The 23,341-nt window shown below is 41.0% G+C and overlaps 2 protein-coding genes and 1 long non-coding RNA gene across 19 annotated transcripts in view; all 3 read left to right on the top strand.

The window, feature by feature from the left end:
• LOC148680292 (uncharacterized) overlaps positions 1–23,341 on the top strand; it is a 790,608-nt gene that overhangs the window by 257,938 nt on the left and 509,329 nt on the right. The gene's annotated exons all lie outside the window — the stretch shown is intronic.
• The window catches only part of LOC141381693 (uncharacterized), an 835,171-nt gene that overhangs the window by 672,243 nt on the left and 139,587 nt on the right, over positions 1–23,341 (top strand). The gene's annotated exons all lie outside the window — the stretch shown is intronic.
• Positions 4,286–23,341, top strand: part of LOC108183843 (protein NLRC3-like) — a 40,564-nt gene continuing 21,508 nt past the window's right edge. For 2 of the 17 annotated variants that reach the window (XM_087245789.1, XM_087245782.2), the window contains exons 1-7: positions 4,289–4,330; positions 4,461–4,588; positions 5,087–5,171; positions 5,416–5,529; positions 6,569–6,682; positions 10,310–12,199; positions 18,685–18,858. In XM_087245789.1, coding sequence (XP_087101915.1) covers positions 5,122–5,171; positions 5,416–5,529; positions 6,569–6,682; positions 10,310–12,199; positions 18,685–18,858 — 2,342 coding nt within the window. In that variant the 5' untranslated portion in view covers positions 4,289–4,330; positions 4,461–4,588; positions 5,087–5,121. Of the gene's footprint in view, positions 4,721–4,989; positions 5,172–5,415; positions 5,530–6,568; positions 6,683–10,309; positions 18,497–18,684; positions 18,859–23,341 lie in introns of those variants that run through there. The other 15 variants (XM_087245786.1, XM_087245780.2, XM_087245784.1 and 12 more) reach the window with 14 other exon arrangements.

The raw sequence follows: 23,341 nt of genomic DNA, 5'->3' as shown, positions 1-23,341 counted from the left end.
TTGCCCTGTTCACATATGCCAATCGAACCGCGCTAACTGGGCAAACGAGATAAGTTCCGAAACAAAAGTGTAGGTGTGAAAGCACCCTTAGAATGACCCAGAGTTAGAATGACCCTGGGTTAACAATTTTTTGCATATCATCAGCATGCTGTAATCCATTTCTTAATTAGCAAAAGTCATTTTTAGACTAGTTTGTTGGCCACTTGAAGTCAGTGCAATGCTAAATGTTATTGTTCCACTATAATTTTTTTTCCCCCTCATGTCGTCCCACAGCAACATCATATAGTTTAGAATACTGCACAATGTTTTATAATAATTAATTACTTTAGTGTCCATTTCATTCAGCAGATTTCAAATTAGTGCATAGTGCATTAGTAAATAATTAAACCATTATGATAAATGGAGTTTAAATGACCTTTTTGAATATAAAGTGGAAAGTTGTATTGAGATGGATTGTTGGTGATTGAACAAAGGAAACAAAGGAACAAAGAACATGAACAAAGGAAAATGAAGACTTGTTTAAAAAAATTTAGGACCTACAAAACAATATTTCAGTAAATTTAGGACTTTTTAAAGCCAGAAATTTAGATTTTGGAATTTACAACATTTTAAGACCCAGCGGAAACCCTGTTTAAAATAGTCCTGGTAATTATTATAATAATGATGTAATTCTAACTCAAATACTATCTGTGAGAACTAGCAACAACTTCTAGAAACAACTTTAAACCCATAAAGTTGATCGAAAAAAGGGGAATTGTGATCAACGTGACATATGCAAATGGAAAGTACTAAGCCAACACCATCACTAGCCGCATTTCCACTATCAGGCCAGTGCGAGCCAGGGCTTATATCGGGCCAGGCTGGGCCAATCGCCCGGAAGGTTGAGCAGTGAGGCCGAAATCATGTCGCGTTTCCACTGTGGGGCTAGTAGCTTGCAGCGCGTCAGCAAACCCCGCCCCCAGAACATCCCCCGAATCGAACGTCACTCAAACCGCCCACTTCAGCGAGAATCATGCAGATAAAGCACACCATCACATCATCACGAAACTATTAAAATAGGACAACCAAAACAAACAAATGACACGTTATTGTACAGCAGTACAACGCATGTCTATACGCACATGCCTGTGTGTTTTCATTCATCATATTCATTTACTCGCCGACCGACTGGCATCGAAATCCAGTGGTCTTGCCACCAACGGAGGGACCTAGCACAGGGAGCGCACACATCCATAATATAACACCACCTATATAAAATTCTCCGTTAATAACTCGATATAAAATGTATTTTATAACATCATCTAGACAGAATCTGTCCAACATTCATCCCAAATGCTCCGGAGAGAACTGAAACATGATTATTTTTCCCTATAGGCTTTACGACACTTAATAGGTGATTCCCTTTATTTAAAGATGTTGCTTATTATATCTTAAGTAAAGGAAAGTGTTCAGTGTTTCAGCACATAAGAGCAGCACGTAATAAAATATTGCCTATATTTCGTTGCGCTCAGCAGCAATGCACTAATAAAGCTCTTTATGTATTTTATATTTCCTTTTTTAATTTTAGCATGTTATATAAAAACACACACACTTGTTTGAGGACACAGAACACATTTTGAACTTGCAGTTTTCCCCGTCAAAAAAGTGCTGCGCAGCTGGAAGACAGAAAAAAAGGTTGTCTAGTTTCTGCGTTCACTCACCCCGAAAATGCTCTGTTTGCAGGATTTGATTAATATCATCGTATCCAAATACTTTATAAATAATATTTAAAACATTTTCCGGTGTTTATTTATTTATTTATTTTTAGAAAATCTTTTTTTCAAAGAGGCTTTTGAAAAATGAAAGTTAAATATAAATTTGAAACAGTTTGATATAGTACCTAATTGTTATAGCTATAGCTTTTGTTAGTTTTATATTGGTTTATTTATTTAATTTGATTTTATTATAGGCCTATCTGATATTTGTAATTCGTTAAATTATTTCAATATAGCTTAGGCTATTTTATCTAGATATGACACTATTGTTTTGAGCCTACAAAAGCGGACATGAAATTTGTAAAGTTTAATGTCTTTCTGTTGTATTCATATAGTGTATTATCTCCAAAATAAATTAAAACAATAAAAATAAAAGAAAAAAGCCGCTCGCGGCATCAACAGAGCTATGAATGGAGCGCTCTTTTCCTCGGTCTCACACAAGCACAGGCATCTAAACGCGCAAAGACACTTATTAAACTTGACAAAACCTCTTGAAAACCTTTACTGTCTGCTGTGTCTTTAATATGGTGTAAAGATTAGTATGCGTTATTGAAACATCAAAGAGATGCAGCAAAGAAAAGTGACTTATTAAAACTATCATTTTATGCAACAACCTTACATTTAAAAGAGAAACATAAGGGCGATCATATGCAAAAAAGACCCCAGCCTATAATTTGTTCCAGATGTTTTCTTTCTCTTATTTATTTGTTTGTTTATGTGTTTGGCGCATGTACTCGTGTGCGATCGGAAAACTGTGCCCGCCTCTCCTTTTACTCCGCCCCGAAGCCCCGGCTGGCCCTCCTTGGCCCAAGGTATTCGGCGGGCCGAAAAAGGCCGGCCGCTGGCCCCAAGAAAGCCCCGCTTTGGCCCGATTAGGCCCCGGAAGTGACAGTAGAAACGCCACTGGCCTTGGCTCGCTCGCTTTAGGCGCGATAGTGGAAACGCGGCTACTGTAATAGCAGATATCTTCTATGGCAGGGGTGTCCAAACTTTTTGGGCCGAGGGCCAGATGCAAAAAAAATGTTGTCCCGGGCCAAATTTTACATACATCACACAGACACGCATATATATATATATATGGATGGATGGATGGATGGATGGATTTTATTAAGAAATTATTTTATTTTGGTCGTCCAACTGTGTTTCTAGAAAGACTTAAGTTTTTAAAAAACTTGAATCTTCTCTGGGCAAATTACAGTTGCAACACTCATCCTTTATAAATTCTCCTTCAGTGAAGGGTTTCCTGTGCTGTGCGATTAGCTGAGCTACCTCATAACTAGCCAAACAGCAAAAAATGCTTTTCTTACTTAAATGTTATGTTGTCTTGTTTTGAGTCCAAATATCTAAAAATTCTCAAAAAAAAAAATTGTCTTGTTTTGAGAAATAAAATGCTAATATTTTCCCTAATATGCAATTTTTTTTATCTTTAAAACAAGCAAATTAATCTGCCAATGGGGTAAGCAAAATAATCTTATGTCAAAAGAAAAAAACAAGATTATTTTGCTTAACCCATTGGCAGATTATTTTAGCTTGTTTTAAGGAAAAACTCACTTAATATTGGCATATTATTTCTCAAAACAAATTAGAAAATTCTCCTTTATTTAAGATCTTTTAGATATTTGGACTTGAAACAAGACAAAAAATATAAATAAATAAAAAACATTTTTTGCAGTGCAGTGTAGAATTTTCTTGCACTTTAATAGCACAAAAAAACTGCTGTTGTTGAGCTGATAGGGCGCTGCTAATTGTTTTACTTTCTGATCTCATTCTGCACCAGTGTAAGAGCTGAAGGCCTGATGCTTTGTTTCATAATGTCTTTTAATATTATATTCCTTCATTACTGCAACTGATTCCTGGCAAATTAAACAGATACATTTCCCGCTGACCTCTGTGAAGAAAAATTCTTTGCCCCAACATGACTGAAACTTCTTGCACTGACTGTTGATTTTCCTTTTTCTTGGTGCGCCATGACTCGCCAAAATGTGATTATCAATTATGTTTCCTTCAATTTGGTCGGTTAGTTTTACTTCATAACAAGAAGTAATGCCTAATTGAAGGCATGTAATAGCGACACCCGGTGGTTATTTATTGAATTACGTCTATTTTTGTATAGCAGGCCAGATTCTATTAATATTTATAAAAATCCTCGCGGGCCGCCACAAAACTGATTGCTGGCCGCAGATGGCCCACGGGCCGAATTTTGGACACCCCTGTTCAATGGGAATACTGTAAGTCAAATATCCTCAGCTCAGTTAAAGTAATATAACACAAGCTGTGCTAGACTTGTGATTAGACTCTAAAGATTAGAGTATATATGGGAAATATTTTTTAAATAAAAAAAAAATATATATATATACATTATATAAAATAACATTGTATAAAATATACAAAAAATAAAATATACATTTTTATTTTTTTTACAAATCTACATTGAGCTCTATGACACTGATTTGATCAAACTGTACACATTATTATACCCACTCCCGTACAGCAGGTGGCGGTATTCAGCTTTACGCTGCTCTCTGTAACTCGCCACACAAGAAAAAAAAGAAGAGGAGGAGGAGGAGGTTATCCAGGTATGTGTTTATTCTGTCTTCTCTGTGTCCAGTGTTTATACTGCTTCGGGTAAAATCCCCCTAGTGAAATGTAACTCCGCAGGTGCTTTGATAACCATGCAGCTGTTTGACTCTTCTCTGCTCTGTTTAGGGTGTTTGTGACGGGTGTTTTTCACTGAACTCATGATCTGCCGCTCCTTCAGAAACGAAAGTGAAAGTGGTTAGTTGCTGTGTCGCCATTTTAAACAGACAGAATCCACCATTTACAACGCAGAACAGGTTTAAATCTTTGATGTCTTGACAAAACCTGTAAGCTTTATGTGAATGTGTGTATGATGTTATTATAATCAAACGGATGACGCTGTGATTCTTCATTAGTTTACTCGTGATGAGCTTCTGGATTTAATTGAGGTAAAGTTGGTTTTATATAGGCACATTCGTTCAGTGAAAGCTCCGTACACTGTTTACTGTGGTACTTAGAATATTCAGACTAAAATCACGTGTAAAGTACGACTTTAAAACAACATTAACACTATTTAATTCACAGTGAACATAGATGTACTTTGATAGTCATTGGCCGCTAATATGATTTCCCCATTGCGAATCTGTAAATAATACTTTTCTGACATTATATTTTGAAGGAGAATGTCTGATGTGTGAATATAAAACGATCTTTACAGCAATCTGGATTTGAGTGTCTCAGCTGCTGATCTATTCCTGCATTAAGCTGAATTATGAAGGCTGATCAATGACTGGAGATCTGTGATTGTTCATCAGTTTCTTCTAGAGTTTCTAAATTCTTCAGGTCCATCATGGAGGACACACACACTTCTGGAGATCAGGATTTGTTTACAGGATGCAGGTATTAGACCTACACTTGACATTTCATATGATTATTTTCTACAGGATATTATATTTACTCTCTGTTAGTTGTGTTTTTAATCTGTCAGAATATTTAACACACACAGCCAGCAAGATTTTGTACAATCATCGTAAAAAGTATCATGAAGTGCTGTTTAAAAGTGTTTTAATGATGAAATGTTAAGTAAATCTGGTGTGTTGACTCGAGTGTGTGCAGCACTGAATTTTAATCTTCTCTGTTTTAGTTCAGTTCATCAGAAGAGAGCAGAAGCAGAGCCCAGCTGTGTGTCTATGAAGAGTGACAAGTCTATGGATCACCCAATAAAATTTAAGAGTGAAAACACAGGACCTGCTGTCAGGTAGATCATCTTTTTAATATCTGCAACTGATTAGTATTTTCATAATAAATGAATCAGGTAATTAGTGTTGTGGATCTGTTGGGTTTCAGATGTTAGATGTTGTATCTGAGCTCTGCAGGATAGTGCTTGAAGATCTCCGGTTTAGACTTCAGGCCACAATTGATGGTATTAACAAACCAATCAGCGCTTTATTAATAGTGAGTGTGGTAGAAGGTGGGTTTAGGTTTTGGGTAGGGTTAGGGATCCACAATAAGATCATACTGTATGACTACTAATGAGCAGTTCATATGTTCACAATACACAGATAATAAGCCGGTAGTTAATAGTATGAATTGTGAGCTAAACTAAAGTGTTCCCGATCTCCTGCCATAAAGGGCTTTTCCTGCACACTTTCCCCTGCTGTTTCTGTGCTGTACTGATCAGCCATTCCTCTGATCTGAGTCTGTTTTCACTGAAGCGCAGTCATCATCATGTTGTGTTGGCCTCATAGATGCTGCTGATCAACACATTTGGTTTCTAGAATTGATGTTTCTCGAGTTCTCCTGCTCATTCAGTCATGATAGATGATGGTAAATGAACTTGTCTTGCTGTTCTCAAAGTCTGGACTGGAGCTCTGCAGACAAACCCCCAATGAGTGACCTTCTGAAGACTGAGTGATGAGGAGGAGGATAAGGGGAGCTGCTGGAGGCGGGAATAACAGTCAGCTGACACAGTGCAGTTTATACTGCTGCTTATATAGTCATGTGATGATGATTGACAAGCCTGAATGATTAAGCTCCTCCCACACCTACACTGTGGACTTTATTCAGTGATTTGATGATTAGTTTCAGCTCTAATCTGCTCTAATAGTGCTGCATTTCTGCTGGGCTTTCTCTACTAGAAATGAGTCTTGATCTGTGTTTGCTGATATTTTCCACATTCAGACAGTTTCTGTTCAAATATAAAGGAAATTAATTTAAGTGTTTTTGTAAATGAAGAATAATTAATATCAGGTTTGTGCAGTGTGTGCAGCGCTGAACTTTAATCTTCTCTGTTTTAGTTCAATTCAACAGAAGAGAGCAGAAGCAGAGCCCAGCTGTGTGTCTATGAAGAGTGACCGGTCTAAGGCTGAACGAATATATTTTAAGAGTGAAAACACACGACCTGCTGTCAGGTAGATCATCTCTACACACACATGATTACACTGCAGCATTTATATGATCCTGTGTTTCTAGAAGATCAGACATTATTACACTTTATTCTCACAGTCCAGTCAAGACATTTAGTAAAGTACTGAAGTAGTATTAAGTGATTAAAGTGTTAATACTCAAACATTTAGAGTTAGTAGAGTGAGTTTACAGGCTTTTACAATAGTCAGCAAAGGGTTTGTGATAATAAGAAAGATTTTAGACAAGATGAATGAACAAGTTCTGTGAGACAAACACCACACGGGGTTCAAGGCTAAGGATTTTTTTCTAGTGGCTCGATCAGGCCAGTGGTGAGATTTTTACTTGCCCTGCCAAAATTTTCACTGGCCCCACCCCAAAAAAAATTTAATAGCTATTTCTTAGTGTCAAAAGCCAAACATAATTGTATACACACACTTTGTTCAGCATAACTTTTCTTTAAATACAACTGGCAATTTAAAAACGATTTGTTTACAATTGGTGAAACTAAACTTGGAAAAAAATCTACATATATATTGTAAGCAAAAATGTGCACTTTAATTTTGACACCCAAAGACATCATCACCAAATATAAATCAGAGCGGTCAGACTTTCTCATACATGGCCTCATTTCAGTTGTCAAGTATTGTAAAAATATATCTATTGAATTAATCTATTTATTAATTATAAATTAAAGTGAATTGTTTAATGTGTGGTGTAGTTGAAAATGCCTAAGTTTAGAAACAGGCTCATTACATCAGTCTATAGCACAGTCAATATTTAGTTTTTTTCTTTTATTTGTAAACCTAGATCTAAAATGCATTTCACTTCTTGTTCTTACTTGATGCATCAACGTAATATTCACATAAGACTGTGTTTTAATCAATTATGGCCTTTGATTTTTTTGTAAAATGTAGATTAAAAATGCAGCTTAAAGCCTATAAAGGTGGTGCATGCATTTTTCTGCAGGGGTGCATTTCTCATCACAACAGTCAGATCATGAAGCAGAAGAATGTGGATCTTTCTTTCAAGGTGTCAGTACAGAAATGAACAAAAGAGCAGGCCTAATACAACATATTGTAAGATTAAATTCAGTCAATTTTTCAAAGAGCCCTCTGTAATATTTCAACATGCTTTTACTTTTGCATTGGACATGAAATGTACATTTACCGGTAGAAATAACATCCTGCCCTGCTCATCATTCTCTCTTCATATAGCCATACGTGGATATTACACATTCATCATACACTGTGATACAGCCTGGTTTGTTAGTTCGTTGTATCGTTTTGTTTTTTCACTACAATCAATCTGCTCAATTGAACCGAGGCCACCTCATCCTGGCGATCTCAGACAAATTAATTTGATGCGGACCTGAGGGTGATTGCCGGATTCACATGCTAGACGAACCGCGCTTACTGGGCAAATGAGACTGGTTTCGAAACAAACCTCTGGGAGCGAAAGCACCCTGTATTTGCACACAATTGACAAAATTTGTTAATTTGGTCTCAGCCAAATTAAACTTTAGTGACAAGGCAGCACTGGCCCGATCGGGCCAGTAACTATTATGTATATTGTCCAGAGCGTCTCGCATGCTGGCCCCGGGCCTTCGGGCAGCCCTTATTGTCAAGCCCTGCCACATTTCACCTGATAAATAATTATGGGCAAGAGAGATATTGATTTAGGATGAAACTGTATTCAGATCTTCTCTTTATTATTGTCTTAATAAAGTGCATCAATGTTACAGCGCTGTTACTGAAATCCTGAACCCTAAGATGCTTGTATGATCTGGAGATTATCATGTGAATCAAAAACTATATTCAGTCAGAAAGATTAAGACAGCAGAGATGACAGAGAATCATTATCTTATTAATGGTAAAACATTTAACAACTATAAGATCACAACAACCCTCATGACTACAGACAGCAGAATACAGGATTCAGAGGAACATGACAACAGAAAATTATTCAGTAAAAGAAACCGCATTACCACATTACACACTACAGCAGCTAATCAGTGTGTGTGTGTTGTTTAAAGTGACCAGTGTGTGGTGTTTAAAGTGATCAATGTGTGGTGTTTAATGAGATCAGTGTATGATGTTAACGTGATCAGTGTGTGTGGTGTTTAAAATGATCAGTGTGTGGTGTTTAAAGTGATCAGTGTGTGGTGTTTAAAGTGATCAGTGTGTGGTGTTTAAAGTGATCAGTGTGTGGTGTTTAAAGTGATCAGTGTGTGTGGTGTTTAAAGTGATCAGTGTGTGGTGTTTAAAGTAATCAGTGTGTGTGGTGTTTAAAGTGATCAGTGTGTTGTGTTTAATGTGATCAATGTATGATGTTAACATGATCAGCGTGTGTGGTTTTTAAAGTGATCAGTGTGTGGTGTTTAAAGTGATCAGTGTGTGTGGTGTTTAAAGTGATCAGTGTGTGCTGTTTAAAGTAATCAGTGTGTGTGGTGTTTAAAGTAATCAGTGTGTGGTGTTTAAAGTGATCAGTGTGTGGTGTTTACAGTGATCAGTGTGTGGTGTTTAAAGTGATCAGTGTGTGGTGTTTAAAGTGATCAGTGTGTGGTGTTTAAAGTGATCAGTGTGATCAGAGTGTGGTGTTTACAGTGATCAGTGTGATCAGTGTGTGGTGTTTAAAGTGATCAGTGTGTGGTGTTTAAAGTGATCAGTGTGTGGTGTTTAAAGTGATCAGTGTGTGGTGTTTAAAGTGATCAGTGTGTGGTGTTTAAAGTGATCAGTGTGTTGTGTTTTAAGTGCTTCACAACAGAGCTATGAGAATGATTTGAAGACTGAAGCCGGTTCTTGCTGATCTGGGACAGTTTCTGTATTACTGTAGTTTGGTTCTGGATTAAATCTGTGTATTGTGCCTCTGTTGTTTCAGTGAAAACACACATGGCTTTACTAGAGAATCTTTAGGGTGCTTTCACACCTACACTTTTGTTTCGGAACGTATCTCGTTTGCCCAGTTAGCGCGGTTCGTTTGGCATATGTGAACAGGGCAATCGCGCTCTGTTACGCGCCAAAGTAATTGCTCCGAGATCGCTTGAATGAGGTGGTCTCGGCTCGATTGAAACGAACCCTGGAGCGGTTCGATTGCAGTGAGAAATCGATCCGATCCGAGCGTGGTTATATCACAGTGTTTTTTGGATATGTAATAGGCTTACGGCTATATGAAGAGAGAATTATGAGTATGGTGGGAAGTTTCGCGAGTCTCCAGATGCCCGCATACGAGTGATGATCTCCCGGTAATCTTGCGTCTCCCTCCCAGTCCTCAAATAGGCATCGTCGCGCACCCTTCTCACCCCTCCCCACCGCGTCTCTCTTCAGACATGTCGCGCGTGCGCATCCTGTCAATAACCACCAAACCACCACCTCTCCTAACAGCTTAGCGGGACGCTGCAAAATAAACCCTGACACTCTGACCAACCAATGTAAGGAGAGTTTACTCGCACGTGACTTGTTTTAGCTCTTTTGGTCCGATTAGAAACTTTGCAGTGTGAAAGCGAACCGCGCCAAGAGCAAAGAGCAGCAATTTAACAATTGTAATCTCTGTTTCGGGACAACTGAATTTTACAGGTGTGAAAGCACCCTTACACTCACACTTATTGATTCTTTGTGTTGTTGTTGTTACTGCAGTGTGGATAGAGATGATCAGACTGGAGACCTGCAGCAGGATTCACTTCAACCAGAACATGATGAACTTCAGAGAGTCAAAGAGCAGCACAAAACCAGCATGAAGAACAAGTATGAGAGAATATTTGAGGGAATCAACCATGGAGAGACTCAAACCCTCCTGAACAGGATCTACACACAGCTCTACATCATAGAAGGAGAGAGTGAAGGAGTGAATGAAGAACATGAGGTTTTACATATGGAGAAAAGAGCCAGAACAAAACCCTCACAACACACTCCAGTCTACTGCAATGACATCTTTAAAGCCTCAGCTGGAGCAGGACATGAGGAGAAGATCAAGAAGGAGAAAGCCCAGATCAAGACTGTTCTCACTAAAGGCATCGCTGGAATCGGAAAAACCGTCTCTGTGCAGAAGTTCATTCTGGACTGGGCCGAGGGAAAAGACCATCAGGATGTAGATTTCATGTTTGTGCTTCCATTTCGAGAGCTGAACTTGATCAGAGATCATCAGTACAGTCTTCACAGCCTTCTGCTGGACTTTCATCCTGAACTTGAAGATCTGGAGCCCAAGATTTATGAGCAGTGTAGAGTTGTGTTCATCTTTGATGGTCTGGATGAAAGCAGAATCACACTCAACTTTTCAGATGAGGAGAAAGTTTGTGCTGTGACTGAAACTTCATCAGTGGCTGTTTTGATGTGGAGCCTTCTGAAAGGAGATCTCCTTCCATCTGCTCTCATCTGGATCACCTCCAGACCAGCAGCAGCCCATCTGATCCCCTCCAGATACATCAGCCGTCTGACAGAGATTCAGGGATTCACTGAGCCTCAGAAGGAGGAATATTTCAGGAAGAGAATCAGCGACGAGCATCAAGCCAGCAGAATCATCTCCCACATCAGAAGAGCAAGAAGCCTGCAGATCATGTGCCACATACCCGTCTTCTGCTGGATCTCCTCCACTGTGCTTCAGAAACTCCTGGAAGAAGATGTGAGTGCAGAAATTCCTCAAACTCTGACTGAGATGTACATCCACTTCTTGCTGATTCAGATCAACATGAGGAAGCAGAAGTATGAAGAGAGAGATCCAGAGAAACTCCTGCAGTCCAACAGAGGAGTGATCCTCAAACTTGCTGAAGTGGCTTTCAGACAGCTGATGAAGGGCAATGTGATGTTCTATGAGGAGGACCTGATTGAGAGCGGCGTAGACGTCACTGACGCCTCAGTGTATTCTGGGATCTGCACTGAGATCTTCAAGGAGGAATCTGTGATTCATCAGAGGAAAGTCTACAGCTTCATCCATCTCAGCTTTCAGGAGTTTCTGGCTGCTTTCTTTGTGTTTTACTGCCATTTAACAGAGAACAGAGTACCGCTGAGGGTGATTTTAGGATATTCATATGATCAACATCTACAGTCCAGCTCTGAGAAGCCTCTGTATGATCTGCTCAGTTCAGCAGTATATAAAGCTGTCAGGAGTAGTAATGGTCATCTGGATCTGTTCCTGCGGTTCCTGCTGGGCGTCTCACTAGAGTCCAATCAGAGACTCTTTCAGGATCTGCTGACACACACAGAGAAGAGCTCCGAGAGCATCAGGAGAACCACACAGTACATTAAAGACAAGATCAAGAGAGATGACCCTCTCTCAGCTGAAAGATCCATCAATCTGTTCCTCTGTCTGCTGGAGGTGAAAGATCAGACTCTGGCCAGAGAGATTCAGGAGTTTGTAAAATCAGACAAACACTCAGAGGAGAAACTCTCTCCTGCTCACTGCTCAACAATCTCCTACATGATTGAGATGTCAGAGGAGCCGCTGGATGAGTTAGACTCTAATAAATTCAACACATCAGATGAGGGAAGACGGAGACTGATAGCAGCTGTGAGAAACTGCAGAAGAGCTCTGTGAGTATTCATTCATTGATCACAGAAGACACACATCAGTCTGCACTGAAGACTCAGATCAGTTTAGTGAATCACTGCCCTGCTTTAACCCTCTGGGGTCTGAAGGTGTTTTGGGGCTCTGGAGAAGTTTTGACTTGCACTGACATTTGTGTTGTTTTCAGTGCCTTAAAAACATATTAATGGCTAAAGTGTGATAACACTGTAAATAGCACAAGTTGGGCTACAATAATACCTAAGCAGCATGTTTGTATGTGTTTGTGTTTTTGAGAAAGAAACGTTTATGCGTGGTTATTAGGGATGTAACGGTATCAGAATTTCACGGTACGATATTTATTGAATAATTTACAGGAAAAAACAAAACTAATAAAAAGACTCGAAAAAAGTGCCAAAAGTGTTTATTTACCTTAGCACTGTACATATCAATGACATACAAATTAGCCATCTATCTGTAAGTTTCGAAACAGGAACTTAAATTTTTCAATTTTAATAACAAAAAACTATTAAACCGTATATAAAAAAATAAAGTTTCAATTTAGTATTGTTAAAAAATCTTCACATTCAACATTTAATCACTCACTCACTTAGATAGAGATGGGTTTTTAAGGAAAATTATCATTTAACTATAATCTGGTAAAAGCTGGGATCTCTGGGTATTTACAATGTCCCCTGCAACAGAAAAAAAAAAACCTCTATAGAGATATGATTTAACCAAGGTTGACAGCAGTGGGTAACGTTGTGCTTTGTCTTTCCACCACTTAAGAGGACAAGCCATGTGTGAGATAGAGGTCTCTTTGCGGTACAAGTCAATGTCTGCATTTATCTAACAAGTGTGCTGTGTTCTGCAGTCCCCATGACTGTTTTTAGTCGTATTCCCCGACTTATATTTTACCACAGTCTGGCAGTGCCTGCATACTGTTTTTTTCTTTGTCTGTCACCTTTTCTCCTTTTCGTATCTTTTTAGAAAGAAACCGATATGCTTCCACACGTCCGATTTAAAACCCACTTTAGGTTCGATCATTTCCAGCTCTTTTTCTTCCCCGCTACTAGCAGCACACTCCATTTCAGCATTACTGGATCTGTAGTGACAACAGACCGCAAAGGATGATGGCCACGCCTAGGCTGATGGAAATTGTAGTTCCTGCTACCTCCCGTTCGCTTCATTCGCCTAAGCAAACTTCATGCACCTACGGTAATATTGAAAAAAATTACTATTGCGGTATGACGGTATTTACAATATTGTTACATCCCTAGTGGTTAGTGAAAAACTAAAATTTTTAAGTCACTGAAACAAGGCCGTGAAACACACAGAGAACATTTGTGCACAAGACTTTTGAGAACTGGATCTGGTAGTCTGGTAGTGTTTTTGCTTCAAACTGATGTGAGAATCATCTTGTTCACTTGCTCACAGAAAACAATATAATGATTTAAAATTTCTAAGTCACTTTTTGAGTGAAATTGGTTTATTGGTTTATGCGTGAACTATCATTTATTATGCAGTGAGTCACACCTGAAGACAAAGACCTGCATAATGAGCTGCATAATGAGCCATCAGACAGGTATGTGACTAGGAAGGAAGAGTTTCAAGAAGGAATCAGAGGAAAGTTTATATATTTTTTTGTTTGCAGTTTATTTAAAATATATTAAATCACACAAAATAACTGGAGATACACTTGTGAGAATCAATACACTCTATAAAACTCTGCAAACTTTTAAATTTACACATAGCAAATCTACTAGGGATGTCCCGATACAACATTTTAACTTCCAATACGATACCGATATTGCAGCTATCAGTCCGATAACGATATAAATCCGATATCAGCACAAATTATGAATACGTTATTTTTATCTATTTTGTTGAGTCAAATGTATGAACGGCTAGATCAAACTGAGAAGAAGTCAGCAACAGTAAGTATGGAAAAAACAACCAGTTTATTAACTATTGGTTGCATAAATGTGAAACTTTTACATAAGAATATATAAAAAGAATTAAAGAATAAATATTAAGACCCTGAAAAATATCTTAATTGAATAAACAAAAATACATTTTTAAAGTGCAAAATGCTAATTAAAGGTCACTTCAGTTCATTTTTTTACCATCAGCAAATAATAGAAACTGCTGAGAGCTGACAAAAAATTGTTAATGGAACAACTGCTAACGGTTTAGTGTCCAAAATTTCAATTTCACACACAGATTTTTGATAAATTTTGGATCCAGTAGAGCTAAAAATATCTTTCACACTGGGCAGCAGAAATAAGTTATTGTTAAGTTAAAAATGTGCAGTATGGTTAGTACAAACATTTACATGATCAGAGCTATTTCATCTGTTTGTATCATAAGAAGATTATGGCTGTATCAATGTTCCCAAACATTATTAATTTTATAATAATATATATTGCACATATTATATTTAACATAAAAATACTTGCAGATGCTGGATTGAAACACCTTTTCTCCACAGCACTTGAAATAATGTGACTTTTAAGAATAATTTTATTTATCAAAATTCATTATATTTGCACAGATTCCACCCTACTGCCCACATGGGAAAACTAGACAATATAAATAAAGAGAACTGCAAACTGATGTGCAAAGCTGACACTGTTTATCAGAGCACTTTATCTTTCTGGGCTTTTTAAAGAAGAGTTAAACATGGGAATGTCTCTAATTAAATTTTCCTTCTGCCCCAAAAGTAATACCATTCTTTATTTTAAACTGTAATGGCCCTCAGCAACATAATGATTTCTTATTCTTACTTAACAGACAATGAAAACAACAAAAATGTTTAGCATTTTACATGACACTGTTCCTTTCAGAGTGTTCAAGTAAAAAAATAAAACAAAGAATAATAAATCCACTATTTCACTCCTACTATCCATGTGCACCACTGACAGGTCAGATCTGCTCCCTCTCTAGTCTTGGTGCTGCTGAGAGATTGAGATTGAAGGTTTGCGTATAAAATAATGTAGAAACGCAGCTAAAGAAAGCAGAATCCGGGACATGTTCGGCGATTTAGAAATCTTGGCTGACTGCAATTTTTAAGTCCCAAATAGAGGACATGTCCGGGAAAAAGATAATGTATTGTAGGCTTTTTTCCCACGTGTCCTCGCGCTCTTCTCAAAGCTAAAGTCAGAGTAGGTGTCCAGCGCGTCTCTGTGGGTCTGCTGCAGCAGCAGAGCCCACGAGTCTGTGGCGGAGACTTTTCTCATGCACACAGAACCGGGCCGCTGAGGTAAAGTCTTATGTGTGGGAAGCGCTGGTGATGAATTAGGTATAAACTGGATATGCCATGGATGAACCACGATATGCCATGACCGAATTGAGGCTCGCACGATGTGTGCTACATCGCCATTTTGTGCCTTATGTTACTTAGCAGCCTTATGCAAAACAATGTAAAGATCGCATGACGTGAAGTAAATAAACCAGTGATGTTAGAGATGTGCCGTTGTTGCTAGCGTCAGCGTGTGCTACAGTCACAATAGATTTCTATCGTAATACACCATAACTTACTTAGTGTACAGAGCATGTTAAACCTTAGAGAGTTTGCTAGCAAGCAGTGTTGTGATCGCGTGGGCTTTGCACGCTGGCTCTGGACGCTGCTGGATAGAATAGCTGTAACGGAGTTTAGAGAGTATTGGACTGCTTATATCTTATATAATATTTGCGTTATATTTTTAACGCAGTCTGATATAGTTTTTTGGACTTATATTGGACGAATTTCCGATATCAATATCGGATCGGGACATCCCATTTATTTTTTTTTTTTTTTGGAAATGAAGAGTTTTGTTGCAAAATTAGATTTATCCATTTTGAGAAATGTTGGTTATTTGACATTATTATTTAAGACATGAACAGTCAAGTTCATTCACAATTTTTTATATTAAACTATTACTTGAGCTCAGTGAAGTCCAGGAAAACAATATTCTTCAAACCCAGGATAGTTTTTATTTAAATTTGTCTATAAATAGTTTATAAATAAGTAAAAAAAAAAAAAACTGCTGAAATGCAACATATTATCTTAACATTGTCAAACATCTTAAATTGGTTAAAAAACATTACATTATAATATATGGAATAGTATATACAAAGTCTGAATTATAATAATAAGATTCTGAGTTAGTTTTGGTAATCTCATATTAGAGCAATGTTATTTTAAAGAATGATAATTAATCCATATTAACAAAAATAACTGAGCAAAAGAAAGCAGGTGAAAAACAACACCATGTGCGATAATGAAATCTTTTAAACAGTCGCGCGCATCACAGCATCTTTTGGCACAAGTGATCATCCTCTCATTCGGTATTCACAGTAATTATTTAAAGAATAAACTTACAAAGGACACTTAGAAATGTAGCCATGCAGACAGGTATCTTGTGATTGGGAGCAGCGCAGGAAAATAGGCAGTATTTTACTGTAACAACTGGCCTTCTTCTTGACATCAGTGGAGACTGACAGACGCAAGATTACTTGGTCCACTTTTGTAGCGTTTTAAACATTTTGTGAAGTTGAAGGCTACATCTTCATCTATTAGTTTGTCGGAATGACACAGACCAACATTACTCTCATTACTGAGCTAACTCAGAGTACTTCTTGTGTACTTTAGCTCTCTTTGCCACTGGTCCTTTACCTCCGCTGTTTTCACATCTGGATTTACATATGAAGCGCGCTTACTGAGAGGTGTGACCACGCTGCTGTAATGAGGCGATATAGGAGAATCCTTACTTTCATACGGATTACATAAACAGAGATCATTTGTTTTCGACTTGAATTGGTTAATGCAAAAGTAGACATATTAAGCTTTATATAGATATCAGAAATCATCATCTTTGTTGACTATTTGCCGAGTTTCTTTTCATTTTGATGACGTGTTTTTCTGACCACAGTCTCCACGTGTCTTCAGACGCTTGTAATAACAATGCCTCGTGGGCGTGGTCGCATTAAAACTAATGAGATCAGACTGAGAAACTAGACATAGCATTGGTTTCACACTGATTACTTTATCAAGCAATGTTTGTTTTCAACATACATATGTCTCATCTGTGTGCGTTTTGTATTCGCAGAGTTTTAGCACATTTTACTGATGCATTTCTAAAAGCAGTTCACAGGGAGAGAAAAGACAGAATGCCTACACTGTTTGTTTTCCTTATTTTGCAAAAGCACACACGTTTGTTATTGTTGTGAATGTACACAACAAAAAGTAGACACATAACAGATTTGATTGATGTATTGATCTTATCTGTACGATCAAAACTGAAAGTGTTATTCAAGTTCATTTCAGCAGTTTGACGCTACCACAGGTCAAAACGCGTATACCGGTCTTCGACCCCAGAGGGTTAACAGAAAATCTTTAGCTGGCCATATCGTCCCCCTCCGAGATCGCTGATACATTATATTACTGCATGGGGACGCGGCGGCAGTGTTCTTTTTCCTTATTTGCTCATTTATTTCATCATTTCTAAACATATTTAACAATTTTTTTTTACTTTTTACTCACATAAACAACATTTGTACTTATTTAATAATCTACTTCATTTGCTTTACAGTTTATCCTGGAAAATAACTCAAATACCTGTAAATCCCTGTGCTCCTCCAGCTGAATAGGACATTTGTCGATGTGTATTTGCTCAAATCTAACACAGTGTCGCTCTTGGATAATTGTGTTTGTTTTCTGATTAGAGAAATAGTGTAATTTTAGACACAGTATTGCCATCTCGCCACAGACATGCCTATAATATTACATTTACTGTAGGCCTAAACAGTAAACTTTACACTGAGCTCAGTAAAATGCTCTCTGATTAGTTATTGATAATCTGTTCAATAATTCATTACAGTCACATGAATGGGGAAATACAGGTTAAGTTTAATGTAGTTTCAATCAATCAATCAATCAATAAAAAGGAGATATTTTCTTTTTATGAGGGTATGAGGGTTGTTTAAGGGCCCAATGTCTACAGGTGGGGGTTGCAACCCAACACCATGGTACAACACCATGAGGTAGCCTGACTGCCATTAGGTAGTGAGATGAGATCCTATGACTCCTTGTGAGACCATATGCTGGTGTGGTTGGCCCTGGATTCCTCCTAATGCAAGACAATGCTGGATCTTATGTGTCTGAGTGTGTCAGCAATTCCTGCAACTCATTACAGCTTTGAGTGTGACTCCTAATCCAGTCCTCCATAGGTAAATACATTTGATTTCCAGTGATCATGTCTGTGTGATTTAGTTGTCAGCACATTCAACTGTGTAAAGAACAAAGTATTTAATAATAATATTTCAGTCATTCAGATCTAGGATGTGTTATTTTAGTGTTCCCTTTATTGTTTGAGCAGTATATATATATATATATATATATATATATATATATATATATATATATATATAGTTTATTTTCAGTGTTACTTTTATCACTGTAGACTGGACTCATGAACACTCAACACTGCTCATGTCTTACTGCTGATTTTGTTGCTCTTTGTCCTCTATACAGGCTACAGCGCTGTAATCTCACTGTTCAGTGCTGTGAGAGTTTGTCTTCAGTTCTACAATCCTCACACTGTGTGCTGAGAGAGCTGGACTTGAGTAACAATGACCTGCAGGATTCAGGAGTGAAGCTTCTCTCTGATGGACTGAAGAGTCAACACTGTAAACTGGAGACACTGAGGTAAAATAAAAACATTTTCATCAAATAAATGCTGCCACAAATGACTTTTACATTGTGAAATGCAACAAAGTATGATGAGGTTATGAGCATATGCTGTAATGTATTTTATTCTTGTTTATTTATTGTGAATATTTTATATTTCAAGTATGAAGTCAAATATGAGGAAACCCTGTTTCCCCTTCGGATGGGGAACTTCAATGCTATTAGTGGATTTATTCATTAATCCACGAATTGGGGGATTTCGTTTCAGAAAGCCAATCGTCTGAAAGAGTATACAACGGGCCAGTGAAATGCCAATGAATTGGCAGCGTAAGCTTGCGCACATGTGCCTTATTGCCAATTATCTCCGCATATAAGCACAGGTGAAGCAAGGAAACGCCATCCTTTTCGCTTCAGAGACTTTACAGGCTTCTCAGAGAGTCGATGAGGGTTCCTCCGGCTTTTTACAACAATTTGAGCGAACGAGAGTTCTCCCAGTCCAGAGTGGGTATACGCGGCGGCAGAGGGTCGAGCTGGGATTCTCCCTTGCCTGGCGTTCTTTGGGTCTGGTCCTCCAGAGGGGTGCGTATAAGTTGCTTATTTCCTAAAAGAGCAACACAGTCGTGCAGCACGTCCTTTTCAGGATGCGCTCCGACTGTGCGTTTCTGGATGCGGTGGTTTCCTATCTCCGGATGATGGGCAATGCGTTGCATGTTTGGGGGTCCAGCATGTTAATTCGGTGCTCGCTGGCAGTTCATGTCGTCATTGCGATGCCATGACTGTTGCGCAATTGAGATCGTGGCTAGCCCTTGTGACGGGCGAACCACCCCAGCTGTCCCCTGCACTGCAGCGGGCACTCGGGCAGATCTGAGGGTTTCAGCGAGAGATAATCTGTCGCCCACGGGATCCTGAAATGGACATGTTAGCTGTGTTTTCCCGGGCTGCTTCGGCCGTGGGGTTGGAGATGGTTTATCCCCCAGCTCTGCAGCTGGACCGACTAGATGGGTTCTACGTAGAGGACCAGAGGGCGAAGCCTTCAAAGCATCTCGTCCCCTTCTTCTCGGAGGTGCACAGTAGGCTCATGCAGTTTTGGAGGGCACCTTTCTCTGCCCGTGCTGCATGTTCCTCCACCCTCACCACTCTTGACAGTGGAGCAGCCAGGGGGTATGAAGCTATTCCGCCGGTTGAGTGCGCCATTGTGGTCAATCTTTGTCCGCGTGGCACCCCTTCTTGGCGGGGTCCGCCTAGTCTCCCGTCCAAAGCCTGTAGGTTATCTGCCTCCCTCGGAGCTAGAGCTTACAAGGCTGCGGGCCAGGCTGCTTCCGACTTGCACGCGATGGCCACCTACCAGCGCTACCAGGCGCTGGCCGAGCTGCACGAGGGTGGGTCCAACCCAGGCTTGTTACACGAGCTTCGCACCGCAACCGACTATGTTTTTTGGACCACTAAGTCCGCTGCGTGTGCATTGGGGAGGACGATGTCCACACTAGTTTTCAAGGAACGCCACCTCTGGCTAAACCTGGCCGATATGCGCGAAGTCGACAAAGTTCGCTTTCTTGACTCGCCCATATCCCAGGCTAGCCTGTTCGGCGACACCGTCAGTGAATTCACCCAGGAGTTCAAGGCAGTGAAAGAGCAGTCGGATGCGCTGGGCAATGTCATCTATCGGCGAGATCGTAAGCCCGCTCGGCCCGCCGAACCATCCACATCTGCTGCTCCTCGCCCAGGGCGTCCGCCTACGAGTGCTGCCCCGCCTGCTCCTCCGGCGACGCGGGCGCGTCGAGTACCTCGGAAGCAGGCAGCCCCCCTGCCCAGGGCGCCGTTAAGTCCGGTAAACGGACCGCGAAGTGTCCCTGAGACAGGTCATCCGGAGAAGAGAAAATTTGCTCCTTCCCCGCTGGAGGGCGGGGCCCCAATTCCAACGATACTTTTCAGTGCCACGAAAACATCAATGAAAGAGCACTTTTCCGCTTCCCCGGATGTGATAGCACGAACCCTGCCAGTACGGGATGCTCTGCTTCCCAGCTCGCAGGCTCTGTGCACTTCGCCAGTGGCTCACGAGCGCTGGGGGATAGTCTCCTTTCCCCCACCCCTCGAGCCCCCTCTCCGGAGTTAGGGTGCGGAGTGAGAGCGAATCGCTCGCCTCCAGCTCTTCCGCGGGACCCTTGCGCTACCCGGATCAGCACACCCACTCTGCGCTGCCCCACTGCTGGTACGTCAGCGATTGTAGTGATGAGTCCATTAGCGAGAGCTCTGCCTGCCTGTCTGGTTAGCGCGGGTCAGCCCTTCGCGGTGGCTCATATGCACAATTAGACCCAGTTATGCGATCCAGTTCGTGAAACGGCCCCCCAAGTTCACGGGTGTGTATTTCACCAGAGTCAGCCCCCTGTCCGCCCCTGTCTTGCTAGACGAGATTGCTGTCCTCCTGGTGAAGGATGCAATCGAGCCGGTCCCTCCAGCCGAGATGTAGAGCGGGTTTTACAGCCCGTACTGTATTGTACCCAAAAAGAGCGGTGGGTCACGGCTAATCCTAGATCTGTGCGTTTTGAACCGCTGTCTGCACAAGCTGCCGTTCAGAATGCTCACGCAGAAGCGCATCCTCCGGTGCGTTCATCCTCGGGATTGGTTTGCAGCAATAGACCTGAAGGACGCATATTTCCATGTCTCCATTATTCCCCACCACCATCAATTTCTGCGGTTTGCATTCAAAGGTCGAGCGTGGCAATACAAGGTCCTCCCCTTCGGGCTCTCTCTGTCTCCGCGGGTCTTCACCAAACTCGAGGAGGGTGCCTTAGCGCCCCTTCGGCTCTCGGGCATCCGCATACTCAATTATCTTGACGAGCAATTGATTATGCACAGAGACAAGGTGCTCCGGCACCTCCACCAGTTGGGGCTTCAGGTCAACCGGGAAAAGAGCAAACTCGCCCCGTGCAGAGGATCTCTTGGGTTGGAGCTGGACTCTGTCACCATGACAGCACGCCTCTCCGGAGAGCGCGCTCAGCTGATGCTGAACTGTCTGAGAGAGCTCGACAGCAAAATAGTGGTCCCACTGAAATTATTTCAGAGGCTCCTGGGGCATATGGCATTCGCAGCCGCTGTCATGCCGCTCGGATTACTCAATATGAGACCACTCCAGCTCTGGCTTCACGATCGAGTCCCCAGACGGGCATAGCACGCGGGCACACACCGAGTCTCTGTTACTGCACTGTGTCGCCGCGCCCTCAGCCGTTGGAACGACCCCTCATTCCTACAGGCCGGAGTGCCTCTAGGACAGGCGTCCAGTCATGTTGTTGTCTCAACAGATGCTTCCAACACAAGCTGGGGGGCTGTGGAAAGGAACCCAGTTGCATTGGCATATCAATCGCCTGGAGCTTTTGGCAGTGTTCCTCGCTCTCCGCCATTTTTTTCCGGTGCTGGAGCAGCAACACGTGCTGGTCAGGACAGACAGTACGGCGGCGGTGGCGTATATCAACCGCATGGGGGGTATTCGCGGGTTAGTGAGCCTGCAATCGCTGCCCCCAGAGGAGGCAGACCCAGCCCTTTCCTTACTTTTTCCAGTTCGCGCTTTAGATCATCTGAGCAGCTTTTCGTCTGTTATGGCGGTCGGCAGCAGGGAAGTGCCGTATCGAAACAAAGGTTGGCCCACTGGATAGTGGATGCCATCTCTCTCGCTTATCAGAGCCAAGGCGAGCCGAGCCAAGGAGCCAGTTTCCTCAAGGGTATTAGGTAACCCTTGGTGATTGAGGAAACAATTCGATGAAGGTGTTGAAACACGCTCGCTGCGCCTAACACGGTGATACGTGCACCTTTTTATCTGTCAGTAAAGTTCCTCGTCAGGTAAGCCCTGCAGATTTCTCTGAGGCCCCCAGCACTGACTCAGCGGAGGAGTCACTTGCTGGCCCACCACGTTGTAGGTCTGTCCGCTGGTCAGCCCGCGTTTTGGGTATAGGTGCCTGCTATGCTTGATCCCATATGCGTATTCAGCCACTTTTCAGTCCCTCCTCACGGTGGACCCGTGTCTTCCCTCTCCGCCAACCATCTTATTATATGCATACTCCCCCTTTTCAGGGCTAGTCCATATGTATTTTTTGTCATCATTCTCCCCCATTGGGTCGCAGATGGCCTCTGCAGCTTCCTCTCTACCTGGACTGCCCGCTTTCCCAACGTACTGTCGTATTTTCCTAGAATTATCTAGACCCTTGCGACTTCCCAAAAAATATATCTAAATCTGTAAAACTTCTTTTGAAGTGGGATAAGTAAGGGCCAGGGATCATGTTGGAAGACCGTGCCTCTCTTTGATGCAGGAGCGCTCATGCTATGCCTGGCTATCCTCTCATCGAAGGCGAAGGCAAGGTGCAGTCATTATGGCGTTTTCCATACATTCCCCCAATTCGTGGATTAATGAATAAATCCACTAATAGCATTAAAGTTCCCCATCCGAAGGGGAACGCTCTGGTTACTAAAGTAAGCCTAGCATTGCCATAATGACTGTTCCTTTGCTGTG

The sequence above is a fragment of the Danio rerio genome, chromosome 4 (assembly GCF_052040795.2).
Source record: "Danio rerio strain M-AB ecotype USA chromosome 4, GRCz13ab, whole genome shotgun sequence".
Classification (NCBI taxonomy): domain Eukaryota; kingdom Metazoa; phylum Chordata; class Actinopteri; order Cypriniformes; family Danionidae; genus Danio; species Danio rerio.
This window is presented reverse-complemented; position numbering and strand designations above follow the sequence as displayed.